At 34.0% G+C, this 24,353-nt stretch overlaps 1 protein-coding gene across 2 annotated transcripts in view; it reads right to left on the bottom strand.

Moving 5' to 3' along the window:
• LOC144979859 (syntaxin-binding protein 1-like) overlaps positions 1-24,353 on the bottom strand; it is a 56,078-nt gene that overhangs the window by 18,897 nt on the left and 12,828 nt on the right. The window contains exons 7-13 of one of the 2 annotated variants that reach the window (XM_078927078.1): positions 23,622-23,706; positions 22,379-22,509; positions 21,862-21,969; positions 20,578-20,785; positions 19,683-19,821; positions 17,718-17,827; positions 9,490-9,552 (exon numbers count right to left, since the gene is read on the bottom strand). In XM_078927078.1, coding sequence (XP_078783204.1) covers positions 9,490-9,552; positions 17,718-17,827; positions 19,683-19,821; positions 20,578-20,785; positions 21,862-21,969; positions 22,379-22,509; positions 23,622-23,706 — 844 coding nt within the window. The remainder of the gene's footprint in view (positions 1-9,489; positions 9,553-17,717; positions 17,828-19,682; positions 19,822-20,577; positions 20,786-21,861; positions 21,970-22,378; positions 22,510-23,621; positions 23,707-24,353) is intronic. The other variant, XM_078927079.1, reaches the window with a different exon arrangement.

Genomic DNA, 24,353 nt, shown 5'->3' on the forward strand with positions numbered 1-24,353 from the left:
GAAAGCATGTTGGAAAACTGATATAAGGGGATAGAAGAAACAGTATGTACCCCCTGCCCACTATGGGAGGTCAGGAACCCTGCCCAGGTATATGAGTGAATCCCCTGCGACAGGTGTTACAACTTGAGATTGAATTTATATATAGCACAATATCCACTAAACGTGCTTATAGTGTTTTAAAAAGTAAAGTCGAGTTATTTTATAGTTTTTCAAATCTACACAGACTATGTAGCCAGAGTTAATTCACGTTTCTATAATGCAATGCTTAAACAGACAGTAACAATTTTCTTGTTACCCTTTGGGTAGGACGCTGATCTGACAAGACCCAATTCTTCAATCACTGCCGCGGGTGCATAGAGGAAACAAAGTGCAAAATGTCTTTCTTAGGGGAATATACTATCTAGGTGCCTGCCAAATCGCCAGCTTGCATTTGCGGATTGAATTAAGACTGTACCATAAGTCTGAGGCTGCATCACAGCTACACTCACTGTAAAGTGTGCACAACTTTTTAAATACTCCCCCCCCCCCACCACCACCCCCAAGAAGAAAAAAAAACAACAAACAAAACTGTCAGACTGATGAAGAATTTAAAAATGCTTTGAGGATGTCACAATGGATAAACCCATATTATTCAAGCCCTCTCATTGGAAAACCCCATCATTTCTTAGTTAATATATAATCGTTGAATAATGCTTTGAATGCGTTGAAAAGAAAATTTATTCAACGATTGCAGAATATTTTCACACATTTTATTGGTGTGAAAAAAGGCGTATAAGACAGCTGATTGACAATTATAATAATCTTTTCGTGCGCATGAATACAAATCCAACGTTTTTAGTTTTGGGTCAAATTGTCATTCAAGCAGAAGGAGAAAGATACAAATTATGGTGAATAGAAGTACTAATTACATACCATTTGGTTACAAAATATCTAATAATCTTACTTGTAGAGAGGTGGAATAAATGTATTCTTTCATTTCTTTGTATTTATTGAACTCATTATATTTTTATCGTGCAATAACACATAGTCGCAAGCTCGTTGTGTTATTGGGCCCGATAAAAATAACCCTTTAACTTTAATAAATACAAAGAGATGAAAGAATCGTATATTCCAACATAATTATCATGTGATATTTCCATGGCACGACTTACAGAAAGAGTTATGTATGCTATATATAGTACATGTTATGATTCAATTCACATCGAATGTTATCAAACATACAACATGGAAGTGATTCCTTTTTTCTTTTTTTTTAAACTAAAGTAATAAATAGAGAAAGGAGAATATTTGAGATAACAAATTATCATAAAGATTACTATAATAATAAGGATGATTTGACTGTCGTTGATTTCACATACTACTGCACAATAAATGTTGCTGCTCAAAGCTGGCAGAAATAAAAACAATGTGAAATTGAATGTAAGCTATAATTTAATACATGAAAACAGATAATGCCGATGTTTCGGGTTTCCCCTTTATCAACAAAACAGGATGAATGAAACACTACAGACGAATGAGAAAATGTGATAGTGGCGTTAACACATTTGATCCCTTTAATGATATATAAAATATATATTATGCTTTTTTTTTGTTTTGTTTTGGTATGTACTTTATAAAACAACTAGAAATAACTAGGAAATTGTAATTTTTAGCACAAATAACAGTATTGGTATTCGAAATCCTTCTTGACTGTGCCCACAATAAGTTTCCTGATCTGACGGTATTTGAAACGTGTCACTTACGTTAATCCCTGAAATCAACGACAATTTGACTATTTTTAATTCAGAAAAGTGAGTGGAGCAATCACTTATGTTGGCAACAACAAGAGATGAAGTGAGCAGAAAAGTGCCAGAAGACAATAGAGAATAAAAATTGTTTTGCAGCGGTGATAGCTCATACGGTAGAGTCACGCTACCGATAAGGTCGCGGGTTCAAACCCCATCACCGCCGCGAAAATTTTTTATTCTCTATTGTCTTCTGGCACTTTCCTATTCACTTCATCTCTTGTTGTTGACAATTTGACTAGCAATGCTTGGTCATCATTATTTGACAATTCATTTGTACACCATTTCCATATACCACTCGCATTTTTTTTAAAAAAAGGTCTTTTAAAGGTCTTTTTTTTTTTAATGTTCGAATAAAAGAAAACATTTAAGTGAGTGAATTACAAAACAAATTGCATTAAATTTGGATATGAATTCAAAAATGAATTGACCATCTTTTACCCGATTGTCAATTATCTTTTTCAGCTCTCACATCACAAATGCCATCAATATACTATTAATGAATCTATGACTGATGGACTTCAACAATTTAAAGGATTTAACAAACTCGAGTTCATCTCATTACAATTTTAAAAGGCTCTCATAACATTACATTCTGATTTTGATTTTAATAAAACATTAAAAAAAAAAAAAAGACCATAACACAAACCTTTTCTATAAAACATTTAACAATATGACCATAAAATCTATTAAAAAATCCAAACACATGTATCAAGAACAAAAATTTGAATCCATCTTATGGAACAAAATCCATCAGATGGCTTGTTGGAAATTGAAACGGAACAGGAAGTCACAATTTGAAGGTGTAACTTAACCAGGACATTCCCCAAACGTAAACATTTTTTGTTTGTTTGTTTGTTTGTTGCTTTAGGTCTCTTCCAACACAATTGAGGTTATATGAGAGACCGCTGAAACAAAAAAACAAGCAATCTAACAAAAATAGTACAAATGTAAATCAAAATCATAACCTAAAGATATCATAAGCTAAATTATAAATAACCAAGAACAAACAGGCAGAAGATTTACAGAAAAAAAAATATCCCTGTCAAAAATACAATCACAAACCAAAGAAGCAGGATAGGCTAGTAAAGAGAAGAAGAAACGACATCACTATCGAATCGTACACCCATGCGAACATCATAAGTATATGATTCAAGGGTGATGCTCCCATCCAACCACCCGCAAACGTAAACATTGAATGTAAAAGTGTGATACGAGACGAGAGAGACAGATAGAGGTGTCCACTCAATCAAGCCCACAAGGAATAAGTTAAAGAAGCAATAAACAAAAATGAATAGAACAGTTCCTACTTGAAGAGCTCGACAACTAGACCAGCAGGCACTCTACTACATGGGCTGGATTCTCTGCCCATTGACGAAATTGTGACTCTAGCCAGAAACAGACCTGCTTGGTCCCGATATGTGAATTCCCTGTGACCGTGACACTTTTATGCTGATTTAGCATAGCACCTTATAGTGTAGATGCCGTACTAATGTACAGTGCAACTCATACAAACATACATAACAGTTCCAGAAAAGAATAAAACACCAAACACGGAACGTTTCGGGCTAATAACATCCTTCAGTTTTACTCCAGAAACGTTCCGTGTTGGGTATTTTGTTATTTTTTTAAAGCTGTTATATTCATGTTTGTTTAATAATTTTTATTTACAGTCCACAGCTTCTAGCAGCTTTGTGTTACTTTGACTAAGGATAAGTTGAGAAGACCGACCCAAGTGTAAATGTTTAGTGGGATAGTTAAATACAGAGTATCATGTTAGAGGCGTTGGAGGGCTTTAAAAAACAAAAACAAATAATAACACACAAAAAAAAAACCCCAAAAAAACCAACAACAAAAAAAAACAAGAGGAAGGCAAAATTCTGACAAAATATTAAGAATGATTTGATTAAAATCAATAGTGAGATTGCTGACTGGAAGATACGCATTCATGTCAGGCATTGTTTATTGTAGGACTTCTGAGATGAGAAGAGGATGAGGCGGAGAGGAGTGAGAGATAAGAGTGATAGAGAATGATATGTAGAGGGAGAGTGAGAGAGAGAGAGAGAGAGAGAGATTGATAAAGACAGAGAGGGAGAGGAAGAGAGACAGAGAGGGAGAGGAAGAGAGAGACAGAGGGGTGGGAAGAGAGAGAGAGGGGGGGGAGAGAGGGAGAGAGAGACAAACAGAGAGAAAGAAAGAGAAAGAAAGAGAGAGAGAGAGAGAGAGAAAGAGAGAAAGAGAGAGGGAGAGACAAACAGAGAGAAAGAAAGAGAAAGAGAGAGAGAGACAGAGAGAGAGAGAGAGAGAAAGAGAGAGAGAGAGAAAGAGAGAGAGAGAGAGAGAGAGAGAGAGAGAGAGAGAGAGAGAGAGAAAGAGAGACTCTGACTAATCATTTCCGTATGTAATATATTATCGGAGTATTACATCCTACAAATATACTTCTCACATATTCATACACTCATAAACAAATACAACACAGACTCACTCTCTCTGTCTCTAACACACACACACACACACATATATTATATATATATATATATATATATATATATATATATTAAGAATGTCCAGACACAAACACACTAATAATAACCCAATATCCAAACAAATGAATTCAAAGAATAAATGAAAAAAATCAACAACTGCGACAACTTCACGATAATTTACATATCCTTTCTATTTTTAAGTTAAAAGGAACTCCGTGTTTAATTCTTTAAAAGCCTGAACCACAAAGGCATCAAAACATCTGTTGTTGTTTTTAAAGAATTCCACAGTAATTGTATTTAAAGAATTCCACAGTAATTAAAAGATTGCAACACGGCATATTGTTTTTTTTTTGTTTTTAAGGGTTTTACGGCGCTTGCAACACATTTAGGTTATATCAGCGCCAGTAAAAAGGAAGAAAATGGGATAGTAAAAAGTTCTAGAATTACAATTAAAGCACCCAAGAGCAAGTAAGACAAAGGGGAATGGGAACAAATAGGGATCAGATGTAGATTCCAAGATTCCAATACCACCAATGTACTTAGTTTGAGATCACCTATGTCTCATCCGGACACAAGCACAAGATCCAACAAAGAGGAATACACTCAAATGCTTACATTTCATTATACATTAAAAATAACAAATTTAATAATACCAGGGTGGCCAACTTTTCAGAAACTGAATTAGGGAAAATTTTTGGTTACCGCACAATAATGTTAAGAGTGAAGTAATACACAGCCTAATACTAATTTAATACTTTACAAAGAATGACAATGAAAACAGACATTAAGTTGACATACCTGTAAACCTTGGAAGTAAAAGGGGTAACATTATGCATTATGCCCTCTATTGAATTTGGTGCAGAAGTCACAGCCTCTATTCTATTAATAAATATGACTTGACAATTTAAAACTAAAAAACTACACACACATTGAGATCACAGCATCACTACAATACTTTTTACACTATGTACATGATAACAGGCTTTGTTTACTGATTATTTGCCTTCTGAATGCAAGCTATCCATGGTGGATCTCTTGCATTTTTGCAAGAACTTGTCAGTCAATTGGACAGGTGGCATGCTTAATGAGGAGACTCTAACTTTATTAACTAAAAGACTGTTTAGAGTGGCATTGCTCAACTGAGATCTGCTTTCAGTTCTATTCTTCCTAACCAAACTAAATATCCTCTCTGATGCTGCATTACTGTGAGGAATTGAAAGAACATTCAGGGCTAGCTGTCCCAGGTTCTGGTAAGGCATACTTCCATCTAGTGGACATATGTAGTGATGGGTTTTTTTCGGGAAAAAAAACGCAGTTTCGGGACATCGGGAACGGTGGATTCATTTAGGGAATTTCCCGAAATAATCGGGAAGGTTGGCCACTCTGTAATACATAACAGAGAGATGATTTACAAGGAAAAAAATATCATCTCCCAAAACAATAACTATGCATTTGACTGTTTCCCTCCCAGCTAGAACTCCGGTCAGGGCCAGGACAAAACCAAGTAATCTCATTCCAAGACAAAGACAGAAAGCATGTTGGAAAACAGATATAAGGGGATAGAAGACACAGTATGTACCTCCCTGCCCGCTATGGGAAGTCAGGATCCCCACCCAGCAACACGGCATACAGTACAGCGATAAAACAAATCCCATTTTCACAGCAATGGGCGGATAAGTAAAGACAACAGATTGAATTTCCAAATCCATTCCACTGAAAGGGTACCAACATTCTTACTTGTCATTTCCATTACAAATGGATAAAAAACTATAACTAATCGAAAATTATTTTTTGATGAAAATCTCTTCGTGAAACCCCTTCAGCCTCTAACTGTAGGTCATAAAGCATCCATATATATTTTACATTTTAACACATCATTTCATTCATATCATCAATGGCATCACCATAACATTTCAAAAAATAAAATGTTAAAAAAAAAAAAGGAAAAAAACAACAACAACAAAAAACAACAAGCCCAAAACCACGAATCAAGGACACCTGAAAACAAAACCACAACCAACCATCAGGAAGTCTTTATCAAAATGATGGAATGTGACCAATCTTCTCAAACGGTTATTATGTCATGATGACCTGGATGCTCAAAATGGAACTTTAAGCTTAACTCATAAACTCTTGAGTTAGCAAAATATTTGTACTGAAAAGTGTAAATGCCTTCAGTGAGATTGGAGAGTGAATGACGTCTATCATCAAAGATCAAAATACATAAAATTCCTACATCTCATCGTTCCAACTTTAAATTAGATTCTCTAAATCTCATTGGGTCTCTCAGATCCTGGCAGATAATACTTTGCAATAGACTAGAGTCCCATCCATAGAGTAGCAAGCAATTGCTATCATCCATTTCCAGTTATAAAAGCTAGGATAAACTCCAGCTCCAAAGGCCTCATGACCCTGAAGGATTACAGGGTTTGTTTTTTTTTCATCTAATACATTCCGACATAATATCAAAATTGACACGATGGATTACAGATGCCAAAGGAAAATATTGTTCTAAAAGATCGAAACAAACCAAAATTTACAAATGCATATCATTGCATTGATACTAAGATGCTAAGACAAACTAAATTTGCAAAGAAAACCTTCCATTTCTACACTTAGCAAAAAATTTGTACTGAAAAGGTAAAACAAAATCTAAAAGAAAGACAATACTAATTTTAAAAAGGAATGTAGATGCGGAAGGCATGAGATTAAATAAAAAGTGGAGAGAGAGAGAGAGAGAGAGAGAGAGAGAGAGAGAGAGAGAGAGAGAGAGAGAGAGAGAGAGAGAGATTGATAAATGTGATAACACCATATTTCTACAATTTACGATCCATACAATTTACCAATATGCATGAACTCACATTGCATGAACTCACATTTGACTTCTCTATATTTCATATTTTAAACAGCTCACATCGCATTTGATATTTTAAAGGGTTTTACAGCGCTTTCAACACATTTAGGTCATTCAAATGCCGGTAAAAAGGTAGAAAATGGGACGCTCATAAAATAATAGATTTACAAGTAAAATATTACCATTTGGACATTTGTAATGATGGATTTTAAGAGTTGATGAGAAAAATTTCAAACCAAAATACAGAGAGAAACGTGTCATTTGAATAATGAATGAGGAATTGAAAGTAGAAACGTAAAATGTGATCAGTTTCGAGTGACATATTTTTGTGGAAAAGAAACAAAATCAATGCTGTTACTGACTGGAAAAAAATTATTTGTCGAGAATAAAATCAGACGTTTTGATTTGATGCTGTGTCCTTTGTAGAAAACAATAGAAGTTACCTGGAAATGTCAGTGAATACGATTAAGACTAGTGACGAGAAGTGAAGGTTGAGTGTGGATGGATGATCCAAAACAAAGAGGATACTCTTGAGTTATAAATACGGAAAATAAAGGAACGATAGATGCTGATGAATATTCATTGGGCATACAAATATATTATTCATTACAACTTGAAAAGCCGCAAAAATTTATCATAAACTTTCTAGACCACAATAAACAAAAAAAAAGACCAAAAAAAAAACCTGTTTGAAGCCATTCCTTTTATCTTTTAAGACAATAAAAACATTTGATAAACTTCTGAATAAATAAAACCTTGTTGAGATGGAGCTGAAAATACGTTTCTTCTCATTACAAATGGTTAAAAGTGGAAGTGAAAGTTGATGTTACAGGATGTGGACTACACTGAAACTGAAATCTATTTATAAATAAATGCTTTTAATCCACTTCTAAAAAAAAAATACCTTGGAACAATAACTATATAAATTATATTTTATCATTCGTGACCAAATTTATCAACATCGATCGTCCAATTCATCATTAACTCTCTCCTTACCAACCAATTTCATGATTTGTTCCTGAATTTCCATACCTACCCAAAACTAAAAAACAAAAAATATTTTAAAATTTAAAACTAAAACTCGACTGAGTACATTTTATACATAATTTCGCACAGCTAAGGGAGCTTTACAAAAATAGATTTAAATTCTTATAAAAATCTCAAAAATTTTTTCAGCAAATTTTGTGATGCACAAAACAAACCTCAATAGGGAAAAAAAGTTCATTGTATATACATATATCGTAAAGAATGTGATGAATTTTCCTGTAGTTGGTATGGAGAGAGTTGAATCGAAATTCTTGCCAAGATCTCCATTCATGTCAGAATGAGGTGAGTTGGAAAATGATTAAGCTTGGTAGCAGAGAGATATTGAGAAAAACCCACAAAAAACATCAACCAAATCACCAGAAAAAACAACAACAGAATTCTAACACACATACAGCATTATGATGATTTTTTTTTTTAAAACTACACTTGAACACACTTATTAGATGCAATGCCATCCCCAAATTTTATTTTAAAGTACATGGACAGGTTTCTCATAAAATTTTATTTTTTTTAATCTACCTCAGCAAGTAAAAGCAAATTAATGACCTATTGAATTTTGAAATTCTATTCACTATTCATCATGCAAATAATTAGAATCTTTGCTTAAGCCACAACTTTGAAAAATCCTATCATTTTCAAAACATTACTAAAATCTAAACATTATTTTCTTCTTCTTTTCATTGTCCAAAAGAACAATTTTTTTCAAGTGCTTTGTTCTCAATTTGTTTTTCATACAAACGTTAAATTTAAAAACTACAAAAAATAAGTTTAAATATCTCATGTGACTTAAATCAAAAACTTATTTTTTCCCAACTTGAGCTCTGGGGAAAGTTAATACAATATTCGTTATGTTGTACACAAGCCCGTGGTAATTTGTCATTTGAGCACAACAAACTAACAAAGAAACAAAAAAGGTTTAAAAAATGAAGTCTTAGCGTTCTAAGTTAATAATATTTCTATGCCTAATCTAATATAAGATTGAAAATGAAAAAACGACGATACGAAAATCATAATGTGTGGATAGAAGAAAAACAAACAAACAAAAAACACGCGAACACACTGAAAGGCCCATAAAATATATAAATGATAAATATAATGACAAATTATAAAGCAAACAAAACAAAAACGAACAAAATAAAAATAATAATAATAATAATAATAATAATAATAATAATAATAATAATAATAATGATACCCTGCAGTGCAAGAGATAGGGAACTAAGGAAAAGAGCTCTATTTCATTATGTATGATTAATTTGTTGATTTTTTTTTTGGTTTGTTTTGTTTTTTTTAGATTTGTTACAGCATGAGTGATTACCTGCCCATGGAAAGTTCCGTAACCGGAACCATCGCTTAGAATTCCTTTCTTACTCCCTTGGGACTATGAGGGGAGGGGAGGAGAGGAGTTGAAAGGGGGGGGGGGAACGGTGTGGGGGGGCCGGGTTTTGTGGTGGGTAATGGACAGATGGATGGATGGACAGAAGAAGAAAAAGATTTTAAAAAAGAAGATGAATAAAAATGTGATCCAAAACAAACAACAACAAAAATTTTAAAACGTTCAAAATCAAAGCGTGTTTTCTAAAGAGAACCAAAAATAAAAACATTTTGATCAATGATTGTGTCCTCAAAGGTTATCATTATTTACATCTCTAAATTATGCAACAAATTGAAAATTGTAATTTCTTTACAAAAATTTAAATTTCAAGCAGGGAGAAAGGGGGTGGGGGAGGGGGGGGGGGGGGAGGGGGGATCCGTATCAGCCCAAAATTGGATTTCCAAACCACTTTATAAAAAAAGGATAACTTAAAACATTTTATAAGGTGATAAATTCTTGTAAAACTTGAGAAAACAAAATAGGCGAATGATTTAAAAGTATTTTTTTAAAATCAATATTATACAAAATCGAAAGATAAAGAAAATAATTTTAGCTTGACCACATTTGAAAAAAAAAAAAAATGTTGATTCGCATTTATTTGAAATAAAGGGCAAGGTTTGTTACATTGCATTGGATTTTGAATTCACTAGTGGATTGAAAAAGTGTATGTTTTTTTTTACTCAAAACCCCTCGTGTTCCCCAATATCTTTCCTAGCTGAACGATTATGAGCTGAGCAGTAAAAAAAAAAAAAGACAAAAAAAGGAAAGAAATAAATAAAGTACTCAAGCAAAATAAAATAATTTACAGCGCCTTCCTAGTGTGTGTTCGGTAGTATAAAATCAACCATGCATTTTTCTCGAATGGTGACATTCAATCTTGATACCACATCACAAATAAAAACAAAAAGGTACTCGAGGCTTGTAAATCGAATGGCTAAACCAGAAGACCAAAAGAATAAAATAAAGTAAATTATATTCAAGTCGGAAAGTTATCGAAACAGTTAAAACCTCAGCATCGCAATAGAAGAATTGCCACCCATCGCAATAGAAGAATTGCCACCCATCGCAATAGAAGAATTGCCACCCATCGCAATAGAAGAATTGCCACCCATCGCAATAGAAGAATTGCCACCCATCGCAATAGAATTGCCACCACCCCATCACCCTCTCATCTCCTGGATACTGAATGGTGATACAATCCATAATGCAAAGGTAATTGAAAAAAAAAAGACTATCTATCAATCCAGAGGATAACAAGCAATTGCTATTCAGACAATTTGACAGTGCAGATACCTAGGACGAACTTACTTCAAAATCTCGATCAGTTATTTATTCCAAAATATCTTTCTTATTGTGGATAAAGTTCTCAGAACTTAGAATATTTCAAAGACCAAAAAAAGTGGCTTTGCATTCATTATCAGTTTTAAAACTCCAAATTCATTTCTGAGACCCAAACTTTCTGATACCAATCCGATAAAAAAAAAAAAAAGAAAGAATGATTTCTTTTTAAAAGGTGAGAAAATTACAAGAACTCCACTGTTACCTAATGGTGAAAATTACTATTTCTCAAAACAACAAGAACACGAATGGAAATCAAACATCTGTTTCAACATATACATGAGTCACTTTCAGTCTTTCTCTTTTCACTATATCAAGAATATTCCATTCTCACAATTAAAACTGTCAAAAAAACTAAAATTTTCTCTACACCACTAATCCATCCAACAAATTTTATCTGTCAATGAATGAAAATTCCCAAACACAAATTTAGGCAACTTTCAAAGAATTTCAAGAGGAGCTAACTCCTCCTAGACGGATGACATTTTGAAATGACATCAGCTCAGAAGACACCGGCAAAATATCATCTTTCAACTAAGAACACACCATATACCGCCATACCGCTCATCAGTCATTTAAGCAAAATTACAAAAGACATCCCCTTCCTGCCCCAGATCAACACCCCTATCCACACCCCAATGAAACAGTAACACACCACTTGCTTGAATGTCAACGTCTTGAAGACCTGAGATGCACATTCCTCCCACCAAATCCAAGCATCAGTAACACACTTTATAGTCACCTGGAACAACTACAAAAGACGTCTAACTTTTACGTCATGGCACAAGACTGAAGGGATCGAGCTCAGCTGGTCACTGGTTCGGATAAGTAAGTAAGAAATGACATCCCACCGCTTCGATGAACACTGCAGGTCAAAAACTAAATCAAAGGGGGGGAAAACAAATGAGAAGTAAAAGGGAGTAGAGGAAGAAAGAATTTCATAGGGTTTTGACAAATATGACAAATATTACTTTAGGACAAAAGGTAAAAAATGAAATGGCTCCATTCCATGCAAACTGACGAGTCTACTGATTCTTGCAAGAGTAGAGAAATGAATTAAGAAATTAAGGAGCAGGCACCGGTGTAAGATAAAGATCTGAACAAATGTGTATGAAAGGTGCCAGACAAAACAAGAAAGAAAAATACAAGAAATCAACCATCCCAAAAATCAGTCTACCTCCAATGTACCTACACGTGTACTAGTACCACGTCTGACCGGTAATCAGAAGGTCTGAGGTTCGATTCTCAGTCAAGATCGACTGATCTTTTGGGATGGTTTTTTTTTCTTGTATTTTTCTTTCTTGACAAAGCACCTTTCATACACACTTGTTCAGATCTATATCTTAGAGAAATGAATGGTTGTCCTTGACCTTACAGCAATCTCGGTGCATTGTGCATTACGATGCATTCAAAGTGGCAGACAAGGCTGATGCCATTTAAAAGCAACGCAACGTTTTCATCAATGCTTAGAAATCCACGCAGCTACTGCTTCATGTCTCGTCCTATATGTGTTCAGAGCTGCCAACCCCATCTGATGAGAATGTGTACAATGAGACCTCAAAATGGGGGAGATTTCATAAGAATGGGTACAATCCTGAAATCGACGGAAACTAACCATTGTGAACGTATAATGTAAAATTCATATCACAAACTACTAAATTCTCTTTACTGTCAACAAATAGGATATAAGCATTGTCCTCATTAACAAAAACAATACTAGATATTGTTGCCGTTGTGCAATTGTTATTATTATCCAGCAAGCTTAAGATAACAGCGATACAAGCATCCGGGCTAATACAACTAAAGAAAACTGAAGTGACTCCGTACACTGAAAATGGGTACAATTTTTGGGGAACTGTGTACAAGAGTACAATCACTGAAAATGCGTACAATTCCTCATTTTTTGCGGTAGGTTGGCAGCTCTGTGTGTTGCTGTTGGCTAGGGACCCCTTGGAAAGTGCTTAGAACGTGTTTATTGGATATTGCACTACATAAATACTCATGTTTTTTTGTTGTATTTTTCTATTACCGTAGTGTCAGAAGATTGAAAGGGAAGGGAAGGGGTGTTTAAGAGCTCAAATTAATTAAGACATCCAGCTTACACAAATAGAAATTTAGCCACCAATTTACATATAAGGTCAGAAAAGTTACAGCGCCTACTTCCTCATTCATTCATCTAGGATAACCAAAGATAACTAAAATATGACTGAAAGCCTTTTAAAATCAAACAACTTCCTGTCAGGGGGATAGGGAAGAGAGAGAGAGAGAGAGAGAGAGAGAGAGAGAGAGAGAGAGAGAGAGAGAGAGAGAGAGAGAGAGAGAGAGAGAGAGAGTAGCAAATGACTTAGTGTTGATTTCACAAAAGAAACGGGAAATGGTCCAAATAGGGTTTTAGGCTGTTGAGAAACTACCAATAAGTGGTAAGACCTATCAAACAAACTAAAAAAAAAATGATTTTTTAAAAAGCAAAATAGCAAAAGCCTACTTCAAATTTTGGCCAATTTATGCAAAATGACTGCAAATAATAAAAGGAGGCCAATATCATAAAATAAATTTATAACTTAATTTTTAAAACGAAAGTAATTGTGAACAGGACAGAATGAGCAAAAAGCAAAATTTTATACAATCCTTTCCAACATCAATACCAGCTTATCTTGATTGCAATCCATTTTATTTTATTGAATAGTTGATAAACACAGAGGGCCTACGCCACATCAGACGCCAATGTTTGATGTTTCAATGAATCCCTATCCTATCAGTGTCACATCCATTTAAAAAAAAAAAAAAAAAAAAAAAAAATTAGTCTCACCAAAATTATTCTTTAAAAATTTAAATATTCCCTCTCTGAGCATGACAGTTAAACAGTTGACTGCCGTACTCTGGAAAAATATGTATTTAAAAACTGGGCCAGAAAACTTGCCTTTCAAATATCGATCAATTCAAATAACCCTCATCTTGGCAAACACTCTCAAACCTGGGACTTCATAAAGCCTTTATCATGTCATAGTCCCAGGTTTGAGAGCTTTTGCTAAGATAGGGGTCGTTTAAATAAATTGATATTTGAAGGATGAGTTTTCTGGGCACATTTTAAATACATGTTTTTCCAGAGTACAGCAGTGAACTGAATAAAGCCCATCAAATCTTCTATGGCTGAATTTTTTTAAAAAGATTATTCTATCCGTTTGTGTCATCAAACTCATTTAACTAATATTCGGAAACATCTGGATGATTCTCTTTGGCATAATGGATCCTAGATATAAAACATTCTTGATTAACGATGAAAATAAAGACCATCTATATCAAATGTTTTATAAACAATAAACGAATAAGAAGCTTGCACAATATAAAGCTAAAAGAATTTTTATTTCCTGGCTAAAATCCGACGATGAAATAAACAAAATGAAAGTAAACTTGCCACTAAAAATTTTCATAAAGCAAAAGCTAAGTGAATTAATTTCTGAGTTACTGGACCAAAAAAAAGTGACTTTTTAGCAAAAAAAAAAAATTTAAACAATAATCGTGATTTCAAATAAATATTCTAACTAACTGGCTATGGCAAACTATACGGTGAAAAAAAATAGGAAAGAGTGAAGAAAACGAACAAACCAACAAATATGCAGACTCATTCGATTTACTGAAGTTTTGAGCTTTTGTGTGACTTAAAAATTTTATTTCATTTTTTTCTTTTTTACTTTTCAATACGTAACTCATAAAAAAATGTAGCAAAATTTTTTAAAAGGAGGAAATTCAATTGGTGGGACAAATAAAATAATGTTGAAAAAGCTATAATGTAAAGGATGGTGTGATTTTCACATTGTTATCTGCATTAACAAACAAGACTCTAAGTTACATAAATATTTTCAAATAAACAGAATCTTTGATTCTCCCAGATTCTGCCAATCAACAAGGCTGAAGGACACAAATCAAATCACACTTAAATTCTAATTTTGGTCTTAAAAAAAAAACCTTGAATGGATACTTGGTTAGATTAACGTGACCCCAAACTGGTGAAAAAGTCTTAAGCCTGAGAATGAGAATTCTTTAAAATCTCCAGTTTAAGTTTAAGACTTTTTGACCAAGCGGCTATGTGGTCTTCTGGTAGGACAACCGCCTTCTGACCAGAAAATCCCGGGTTCGAGTCCTACTCTGAGCGATGCATGAGTCCTTGGAAAGGGCTCTTTACTCGCATTCTCTCGCTGCACTCAGGTGGACAATGAGTACATAGCCATAAAGAGCATTGTGTCTTTAAGCAAAAAAAAAAAAGAGCCTTCAAACAGTTTTAAAATTGATACTGAATGCAAGCATGTGGAGCAAAAGAGAAAACATATATGAAAGAAGAAAAAAAAATTCACTGTGTTTAACAAGGAAATCATTGCCTAATTTGATTTGTCTTGTCTATTGCACTCACAGACTTTTTATTAAATCTTATTTAAACACTTCGTCAATTCCTCTTTGATCCACATTGACGACGAGTAATTGAAATATAAAAAGAGAGTTGATCCCAAAAAATCTCCACCTCTATCATCAAAATATGATGTTAAAATTTAAGATATGATAGATCCTCCAACGAAACAATGAATTCAGACTGATTCCAGCAGAAAATTAACCCCCCCCCCCCCCCAAAAAAAAATAAATAAATAAATGAATAAAAAAATACAAACAAAAAATTTAAAAAACAAGTCATCAATAACTTTATATGTTATATGTTATATAACTTTATACAGTCAAGTTTTCAAATCTTTTTGTTTCTTTTATTTTTCTGGACGTTTTACAGTATTTGTGACTCTTTAATAGATCGTTTAAACGACAGGAGATTCCATGACAGTAAATTCAAGTCTGTAGACATTCTTTGAACAAGTACGAGTAAAAACAAGTACAGCAGAGCTGCCAACCCCATCTGATGAGAATGTGTACAATGGGACCTCAAAATGGGGGAGATTTCATAAAAATGGGTACAATCCTGAAATCGACGGAAACTAACCATTGTGAAAGTAAGAGGAAGGTATACTTACATAAAGTCACACCGCACAAGCTCAATTGCAGCAAAAATGATGTTCCCAAGACTATAATCCAATCATTTCAGAATTCTACCTCCCAGCATGAAGATCATAATTGGTCAAAAAATATATGAACATCCACTTGGCCACCAAGGTTTCTCAATAGGCTAGTAATAATATGAATTACAACTAAAGAAAACTGAGGTGATTCTGTACACTGAAAATGGGTACAATCTTGGGGGAAATGCGTACAAGCGTACAATCGCTGAAAATGCGTACAATTCCGCATTTTTTGCAGTAGGTTGGCAGCTCTGGTACAGGCTACATTGTACTTTACTTCTGTAAATAATACAGCAAATATAATCACAAAATGAAGAAAAAATAAAGAAGTCAAATTGTAAATATGTTATGACAAATAAAGGCCATAGCTAAGTTAACAATAAGCATCAACCCCCCCCCCCCCCCCCTCTCTCTCTCTCTCTCTCTCCTCCCCTCATTCCCCTGAAAATTAAGACTAAACAAAGGTTTAAGGTAAGGGTATCTTCGTCATAAAAGCATTTACAAATGAAACATATAGAAGGGAAGGTAGAGGCTTACTGACATTTCGGATAGATTGTGTGAACATTGAAAGACTAATCTGTCATTTTACAAAGATTCTAGAATGAAATTAAAAGTGACAAACAAGGATTGGAAATAAACAAAAGAGTTAACTCTCATTTTAGAAACTTTTTATTTTAAAAACCGTGATAAGAATTCAACAATTTAAAAAAAGGGGAAAAAAAAATCTCTCATTGTATCAACAAACCAATGTAAGCCAGTTCAGGCACCGAAACGAAGACAGTTTCATGACTGCCAAGAAAAACAATAATTCTTTGTTAAAATGGCAGAAAGTGAACGTAACATGATGTACATACATCCATTCAAACGGCAACTAATTTGATTTCTTGAAACATCAAATAAATAAAATTAAAATGCGTTCAAATTTGTACTAGAGATGCCAACACAGTCTCACCATCCTCCCCCCCCCCTTCCCCCACCCCCTAAAACCCCCCCCAAAAAACCAAACAAACAAAACTAACAAAACAAACCCTTATGGCCCATAATCAAATCTACCTCATTTGAAGGCTTGGCCAGTCTCATTCTTCTCTACCAACTGAGTCAATTACAAATGTTGTCATACAAATAATTATCCATATTTTTCAAATGGTCATGGAGTTGGGATAAACTTTACCCATTAACTACTTCTGGATTTATTATATTTTACTTCAGTTGCACACAAACACGAGCACGAGCACAGACACACTCACACAGTGATACATTCATACAACACATTAACATATCATACACATATATGCATAGACAGAAAGGTTGGCATCTCTATAGAATAGGACAAAGGCAAGAAACGAAGTCTGACAGGAGACTTTTAAAACATACAAAAATATACAAGAAGTTTCACATTGATGGTGGAAACAACGGAGATGGTGACAACAACACAGACATATTTAGAGAGAGAAAAAAACTAGCCAAAAATAACATCTAAAATCTAATAATGTTGATTATAACAATGATAATAGTAGTAATAATAATAATAATAATAATAATAATAATAATAATAATAATAATAATAATAATAATAATAATATAATAATAATAATAATAATAATAATAATAATAATAATAATAATAATAACAATGAAATAATAATAATAATAACAAAAATAATAATAATAATAATAATAATAATAATAATAATAATAATAATATAATAATAATAATAATAATAATAATAATAATAATAATAATAATAAACACATTATTTTAAAAAATTCTACTCACATCTTGTATGATGGGGACCCCGAGGTTCTGGGTGTTTGTGATGATACATTTCTCCTCCATTGGAATCTGGGCATGCTGTACAAGCTTAGCTAGATTTTCCTCTGATATTCCTAAAGAGAGGGAAACATAATGAAGATGATGATAATAATAATAATAAAAATAATAATATTAATAATAATAATAATAATAATAATAATAATAATAATAATAATAATGTTAAAATAATAATAATGATTTATAAACGATATGGTATCCAATGTAATACAGCAGTCTCTCTTTAAGAGCATGGTCCTAGGGAATCAAGCAAAGCATATTTATAAACGGAGTCCTCTGTAGTGTGCGTGCTCATAGAGGGGTAAAAGTATATTGTAAAAATTGTTTCGCACCCCAAGCATGCTTATAACCAGATCGTGCTTATAAACGGAGACCACTGTATTAATATTTTCTTAACTTGTAACCTTCCTTAACAAAAAAAAATAATTTTTTTTAAAACATTCACACATAAGATTATCCACTACCAAAAATTCCAATCGTCGAAACAAAAATCCTGGACAATGTCTGAAAGCCATATGAATAAAACATAACAGTAGAATAATCTTCAATTCTATTCAATGCAAAGGTTTATTTTAGGCAGTTGCCAATATGAATTATACATTTACATAGAATCTCCAATCAATACAGGTAAAATCAATAATCAACAAAAGGAGACTACCAAAGATAATTTAAGAGATAAACATATATAGATATAAGATGGTATGAGAAGCGAGATTGGTCTGGTTTGTGTTTTGTGTGTGTGTGTGTGCTTGTGTGGGTGTGAATGATTATGTTTCAGCCAAAGTAATTTTGTAATTTAAGCGCTTCGAGTCTGGTGTCTCTGAGTTATAGCGCTATATAAGTTTTCAGCATTATTATTATTATTATTATTATCATTATATACTTCGCGACGTCCCAGGTTTGAGAATTTTTTCCAAGATGAGGGTCATTTAAATCAAACAATATTTGAAAGACGAGTTTTCTGCCAAATATATTTAAATATGGGTTTCTTCAGAGTACACCAGTATGGTACAAGAGAGAGGTGAAGTCATGTTTGTTTTTGTTTGTTTTTAAGGGTTTTACGGCGCTTGCAACACATTTAGGTTATATCAGTGCCAGTAAAAAGGAAGAAAATGGGATAGTAAAAAGTTCTAGAATTACAATTGAAGCACCCAAGAAAAAGTAAGACATAGGGGAACTGGGAACAAACAGGGATCAGATGAAGATTCCAAGAGCATACCACCAATGTACTTAGTTTGAGATCACCTATAAGTCTCATCCGGACACAAGTACAAAATCCAACAAAGAGGAATACACTCAAATGTCTACATCACACATTCAAAATAACAAATATAATAATACATAACAGAGAGATGATTTACAAGGAAAAAAATATCATCTCCCAAAACAATAACTTGGCATTTGACTGTTTCCCTCCCAGCTAGGACTCCGGCCAGGGCCAAGACAAAACCAAGTAATCTCATTCCAAGACACAGACAGAAAGCAACATGGAAAACAGATATAGGGGAATAGAAGACACAGTATGCACCCCCCTGCCCACTATGTGAGGTCAGGAACCCCACCCAGAGAGGTGAAGTAAGAAATACGATGCAAGAACTGACTGACTGCCAGTAGAAGACATCCAAACCTCATTTCTAAATTCATACAAAACAACTACTGAAACTGTACGAGTATGTAATGTAAGATTTATTAGCTAAAAAAAATCCTCCCAAAGCCACACAAACACACACACACGGTTTAGGGTCGGTTCAATGTTATGTACCAAATCATCTCATATACCTCTTAAATATTACAAAAATAACAAACTTCTTATCTTTCGTCCACTCACCACCAAGGCAGTATAAAATATATCTAGACATGTAAAGTACATATATATTATTTACAGTCGGTGATTATGGATTATGACCTTACCAGCCTTGTGTATGATGTAGAGCAGGATGATACGAATCTTGTCATAGGCCGTGATGTTCTGATCCAACAGGATTGGGACGATGTTACGCATGTGGTCTCGGATCTTCTCACCATCCGCATCCGATCCCATGGCCAGGTCCTGGAAAAGGACATTGTTGTATATTTTACGAGACTGTGATAAAATAAAATCTCTTCATTCATCAATGTGATACTAAGTTGCTAGAAGTTGCGGATTGTAAATAGTAATTAAACAAAAATGAATATAAAAGCTTCAAACAAAAGAACAAAATACCCAACACGCAACGTTTCCGGCTTACTTATCCGAACCAGCGACCACCTGAGCTCTAGCCATTTGGTCTTATGTTGCGGGCTTAAAACCCATTCAGCCAAAAACAAACAAACAAAAAAAAAAAAGTGGCTGAAGAAGGGTTTTGAGCCCGAAATGTTCCGTGCCTGGTATTTTGTTCTTTATAGAGGCTGTTAAATTCATTCTTGTTTATTACTTTTTTCATTCATCAGGAGAAGATTTTCTTCAGGGTTTATCTTGAGAAAAAAAACAAAAAAAACTTGAGATAACTTAACTCAGGCATCCCATCACAGATTGTTGATGGCTTACAAGATTTGTCTCAATCTATGTCAAGTCCTACAATACAGTTAGTAACAGGCATCATATCTCATCCTCCATGTTAAGTGTTGTTATTGTCTTGGAACCCCTTATAAAGCACTTTGAGCACTTTTAGTGGATATTGTGCTATATAAAAGCTCAATAATTTTTTTATTTTTTAGCATAATAATTAAAATAGACAAGTGCCTATTCGCAATGGATTTTATATTTCCGCAAATATTACGGATTCTACAATAGTAGACAGAGAATGATTAAAGTCTGATTTCACACCTGTTCCACTTTGCATAGTTTATCCACATGTTTCTGGTATTGCCTCATACAGTCCTCAGCCAGGTGGAAATGGGTGGAGTATTTGCTCAGCTCTTTCTGGTACTGAGGCGCCTTCTTCAGCATCTGACTCAAGTCTCGGATGTTGGCCTTCTCCGATGTGTTCATGCGCTTGGATTCGGCAAACTGGCGTAGCTTTTTAGTCACTTGCCTTAGGAAAATGGGTATGGGTTGGGTGGAGAGATGTAGGAGAGACGAAAAAAATATTACGGACCCAAAAGAACATTGGGTAGTCAATAAAGAGAGAGGGTAAAAACAATTTTTTTTTTTTTTAAAGCACAAATTATTTGACTTAATCTTTTAAAAAAACCCACAATCAAATAAGTATATACACACACACACACACTCACTCACACAAACAAAGCAACCTGCATAATACAGTCAACTCCCTACATGTAAAATGAGTACCTGGCCATCAACAGCATTGTTTCTGTCCGAAAAAAAATTGTAATATCGCCTAACGGGCGTCATATCACATCCTTCGTGTTACGTATTGCTGTTGGCCAGGAACCCCTTGTAAAGCGCTTTGCACACGGTTAGTGGATATTGCGCTATATAAAATCTCAATATATTTAATGTATTTACATGCCATTCCCAAAGATTGCAGAAAAGACTCATGACAGAGTAGATGTGACGAATGGTGAGTTTTACATTCCAAGCAGTATAGGGAATGAGATTAGCGGAAGAGTAGCGTCCCTTGATTGGACGTCACTGGCGGAAAAGTTATTAGAGAGAGAACGTCATGTTGGTTGTGCGCATGCGTTTCTCATCCTCGCTTCCAGTGAAAGCGGCATGAGACACTTCACCGAAAGCGATGACGAGAGAGACGCATGCGCAATACCATTTCGACGTTCTCTCTGTAAGGTGACGTCCAATCAAGGGACGCTACTCTTCCGCTTATCCCATTCCCTATTACATATTTTGCTGCTGATCTACAAGCACAGGATAGCTTAACAGCCCTTAAGTTAATATTTTAAAACATACAAATAGGGGGAAAAAAACCCACAATTTCAAAAAAAATCATAACACAGCCTAACTCCAAAATGATGATATTTCAAAAACAGCAAAGAAGAATGATCACTAAAATAGATGATTGCTGCTATAGAGAAAGGGGTGAGAAAAGGTAAGCAACATGCACCCAGAAAATGATTGACATAGGATGAGTATGGAACAAAAAATAAACAGGATATAGTTTAAAAGTGAAGGATTGCAAGTATTTCAACTGACTGTGAGACAATGGCCATGTGTTGATGTCGAAGCTCTACCCATAATTCATCATTCTCATCCAGCAGACATTCCTTTTCTGTTACTTCGTTTCCACTGGTATTTTCATATCTGGGCAGAAATTCAAAAGAGAACGATTTTAAAATCTTCCTAAGGTTTTGAATAACAAATAGCAAAATCTAAATAAAAAATATTTTTTAGCAAAATGAAATTAAAAATTTAAAAAGAAAGAAGAACAAAAAAGAGACTTTTTAAAAATGCAAACGACCCACCCATAGTGGTTAATTATAGTCAGATGAAATCATTAAATTTTGAGGTTTGCTCTTTATCAATTAAACAAAATATTGTATGTGATGTATCCAATTCTTATTACTTCGTATTTTCTAATTGGGACATTTTGAAAATTTTAAAATGCCTTTTTGCTCAAAGAAAAAAGCTCTTTACTCTAGCATTGTTTTCAACAACTTGACTTTTGATATCTATTTTTCAGAAATGTCCACCGAGTTCTTTGAGCACTTACTTATACACATCATTTTCAATGGGCAGAAGGTCATGGGCCATGGCCTGGAAGGTCAACTCGTGCAGCAGGGGTGAAATTGGGTCAAATCCACGATCAAGAATCAACAACATTGAACGGTCCTTCTGGGGTCCCTGGAAGAGAAGGTTAAAAACAAATCAAAACTCACTGTTGCATAATGAAACAAAGGTTTTGGAATTACAATACATTGATAGAATTATTACTGTTCTAATCTTTTGACATAATCAACCAAGAGGGGAACAGTCAATGGTGAAATAGGCGACGATCAGCTGGAGTTTTATTGGCAAAGCACTAGGTCCCTGAGAAAAGCACCGAGTTAGTAAACAAAGATTTAAGACAAATCCTACAGTTTCCACAGATATGTAAAACTGACCACTTCAAACTAAGATAATGAATGGTTGAGCTATTGTTTGTAAGGTCAAGCCATCAACATTGAGACAGTAGAATAGTCTCACATCTCGAATGAAAGAAAAATACTGTTGTCTGTGGAATCTTCAAAATCTGAAGTTAGACTAAAAAAGAAGAAGTAGTAGAAGAAGAAGAAGAAGAAGCACTGGCTTCCCAAAATCTCAATATTTTTTCCCCACCAATCTATTCATCACAAACTAATAAATCACAAGTAGCTGGGTCATCCCAGATGTCAAAAGTAGACGTGATAAGGATAAAAACAAGCCACAAGCGGCCATACTAAAGTAAATTTTGTTGACCTAGGACACCCGATTCCTTACTGTCCCACTCATCTTACAATCTCTTATATCTGTTTCGACTCTGTTCTCACCACGTTTGACTTAGAAAGTCATCAATTCACCTTTGTATATTTGAATATATCACTATCAGTGCCGATGGTGACAAAAAGTGAAAAAGTAGGAAAATGTTGAACGATTGCCTTTAAGTCCCATTTTTACTGCACCAAACCCCACTTTTAGAGCAATTGAGATGATAGACTATCATTGATACTCGAGCTAACTTCTGGAGAGTGGGAAACTGCACCAGAGTGTTCCACCATACATCAACTCTCTCATTGCTAGCACATTGTTTCCAGAAAATATAATTTTTAAAAGGAGGAAATTCCTCCTCTGGACTCCAAAATCGCGGATTTCCGCGGATCCGAGGAAAACCATCAGCACTGCAGTATATTTTTAAAAAGGAGAAAAAAAGCAACAACAAAACAACAAAACCCAAAGCATTTCTGGGTGTTGAATTTCTAAAAACCTATTTGCCTCACCTCTCCCATGGTATGGTCATCTGCCCTATAGGCATCCAACTTCTGCTGCACCAATTGGGCAAACTCTGCATTGCGATCAAAGTCACTGGCGAATAAAAAATGTTTTTAAAAAAATGAAAGCAATGAAGTCGTTTTCAAAAATTGTTCTTCATGTGATAATGAAAAGTTAAAATCAATAACTGCATGAGCCGACCATTAATGCAGACTATAATCTTTTAAAATGTTGTGAAGGCCTATGGAGTCGGGAGTTTATCCCATATCAGTTGCACTAAAAGACACTAAAAAGTACTTGCTACTCTTTGGATTGGAGATATATGTCTAGCACATTAAGCTACTCAATCACTGCTAGATAATAATAATAAATAATAATAAATAATAATAATAATAATAATAATAATAATAATAATAATAATAATAATAATAATAATAATAATAATAATAATAATAATAATAATAATAATAATAATAATGAGATGATGATGATGATGATGATGAATAATAATAATAATAATAATGAATAATAATAATTAATAATAATAATAATAATAATAATAAAAAAGAAGAAGAAGAAGAAGAAGAAGAAGAAGAAGAAGAAGAAGAAGAAGAAGAAGAAGAATAATAATAATAATAATAATAATAATAATAATAATAATAATAATAATAATAATAATAATGTACATTTGTTAAGCGAAGCTTATCCCGCTATATCATACATGCTCTGGGCAAGAGGCG

This window comes from Berghia stephanieae, chromosome 9 (assembly GCF_034508935.2).
Source record: "Berghia stephanieae isolate SIO BIC M18660-M18661 chromosome 9, UCSD_Bste_1.3, whole genome shotgun sequence".
Lineage (NCBI taxonomy): Eukaryota > Metazoa > Mollusca > Gastropoda > Nudibranchia > Aeolidiidae > Berghia > Berghia stephanieae.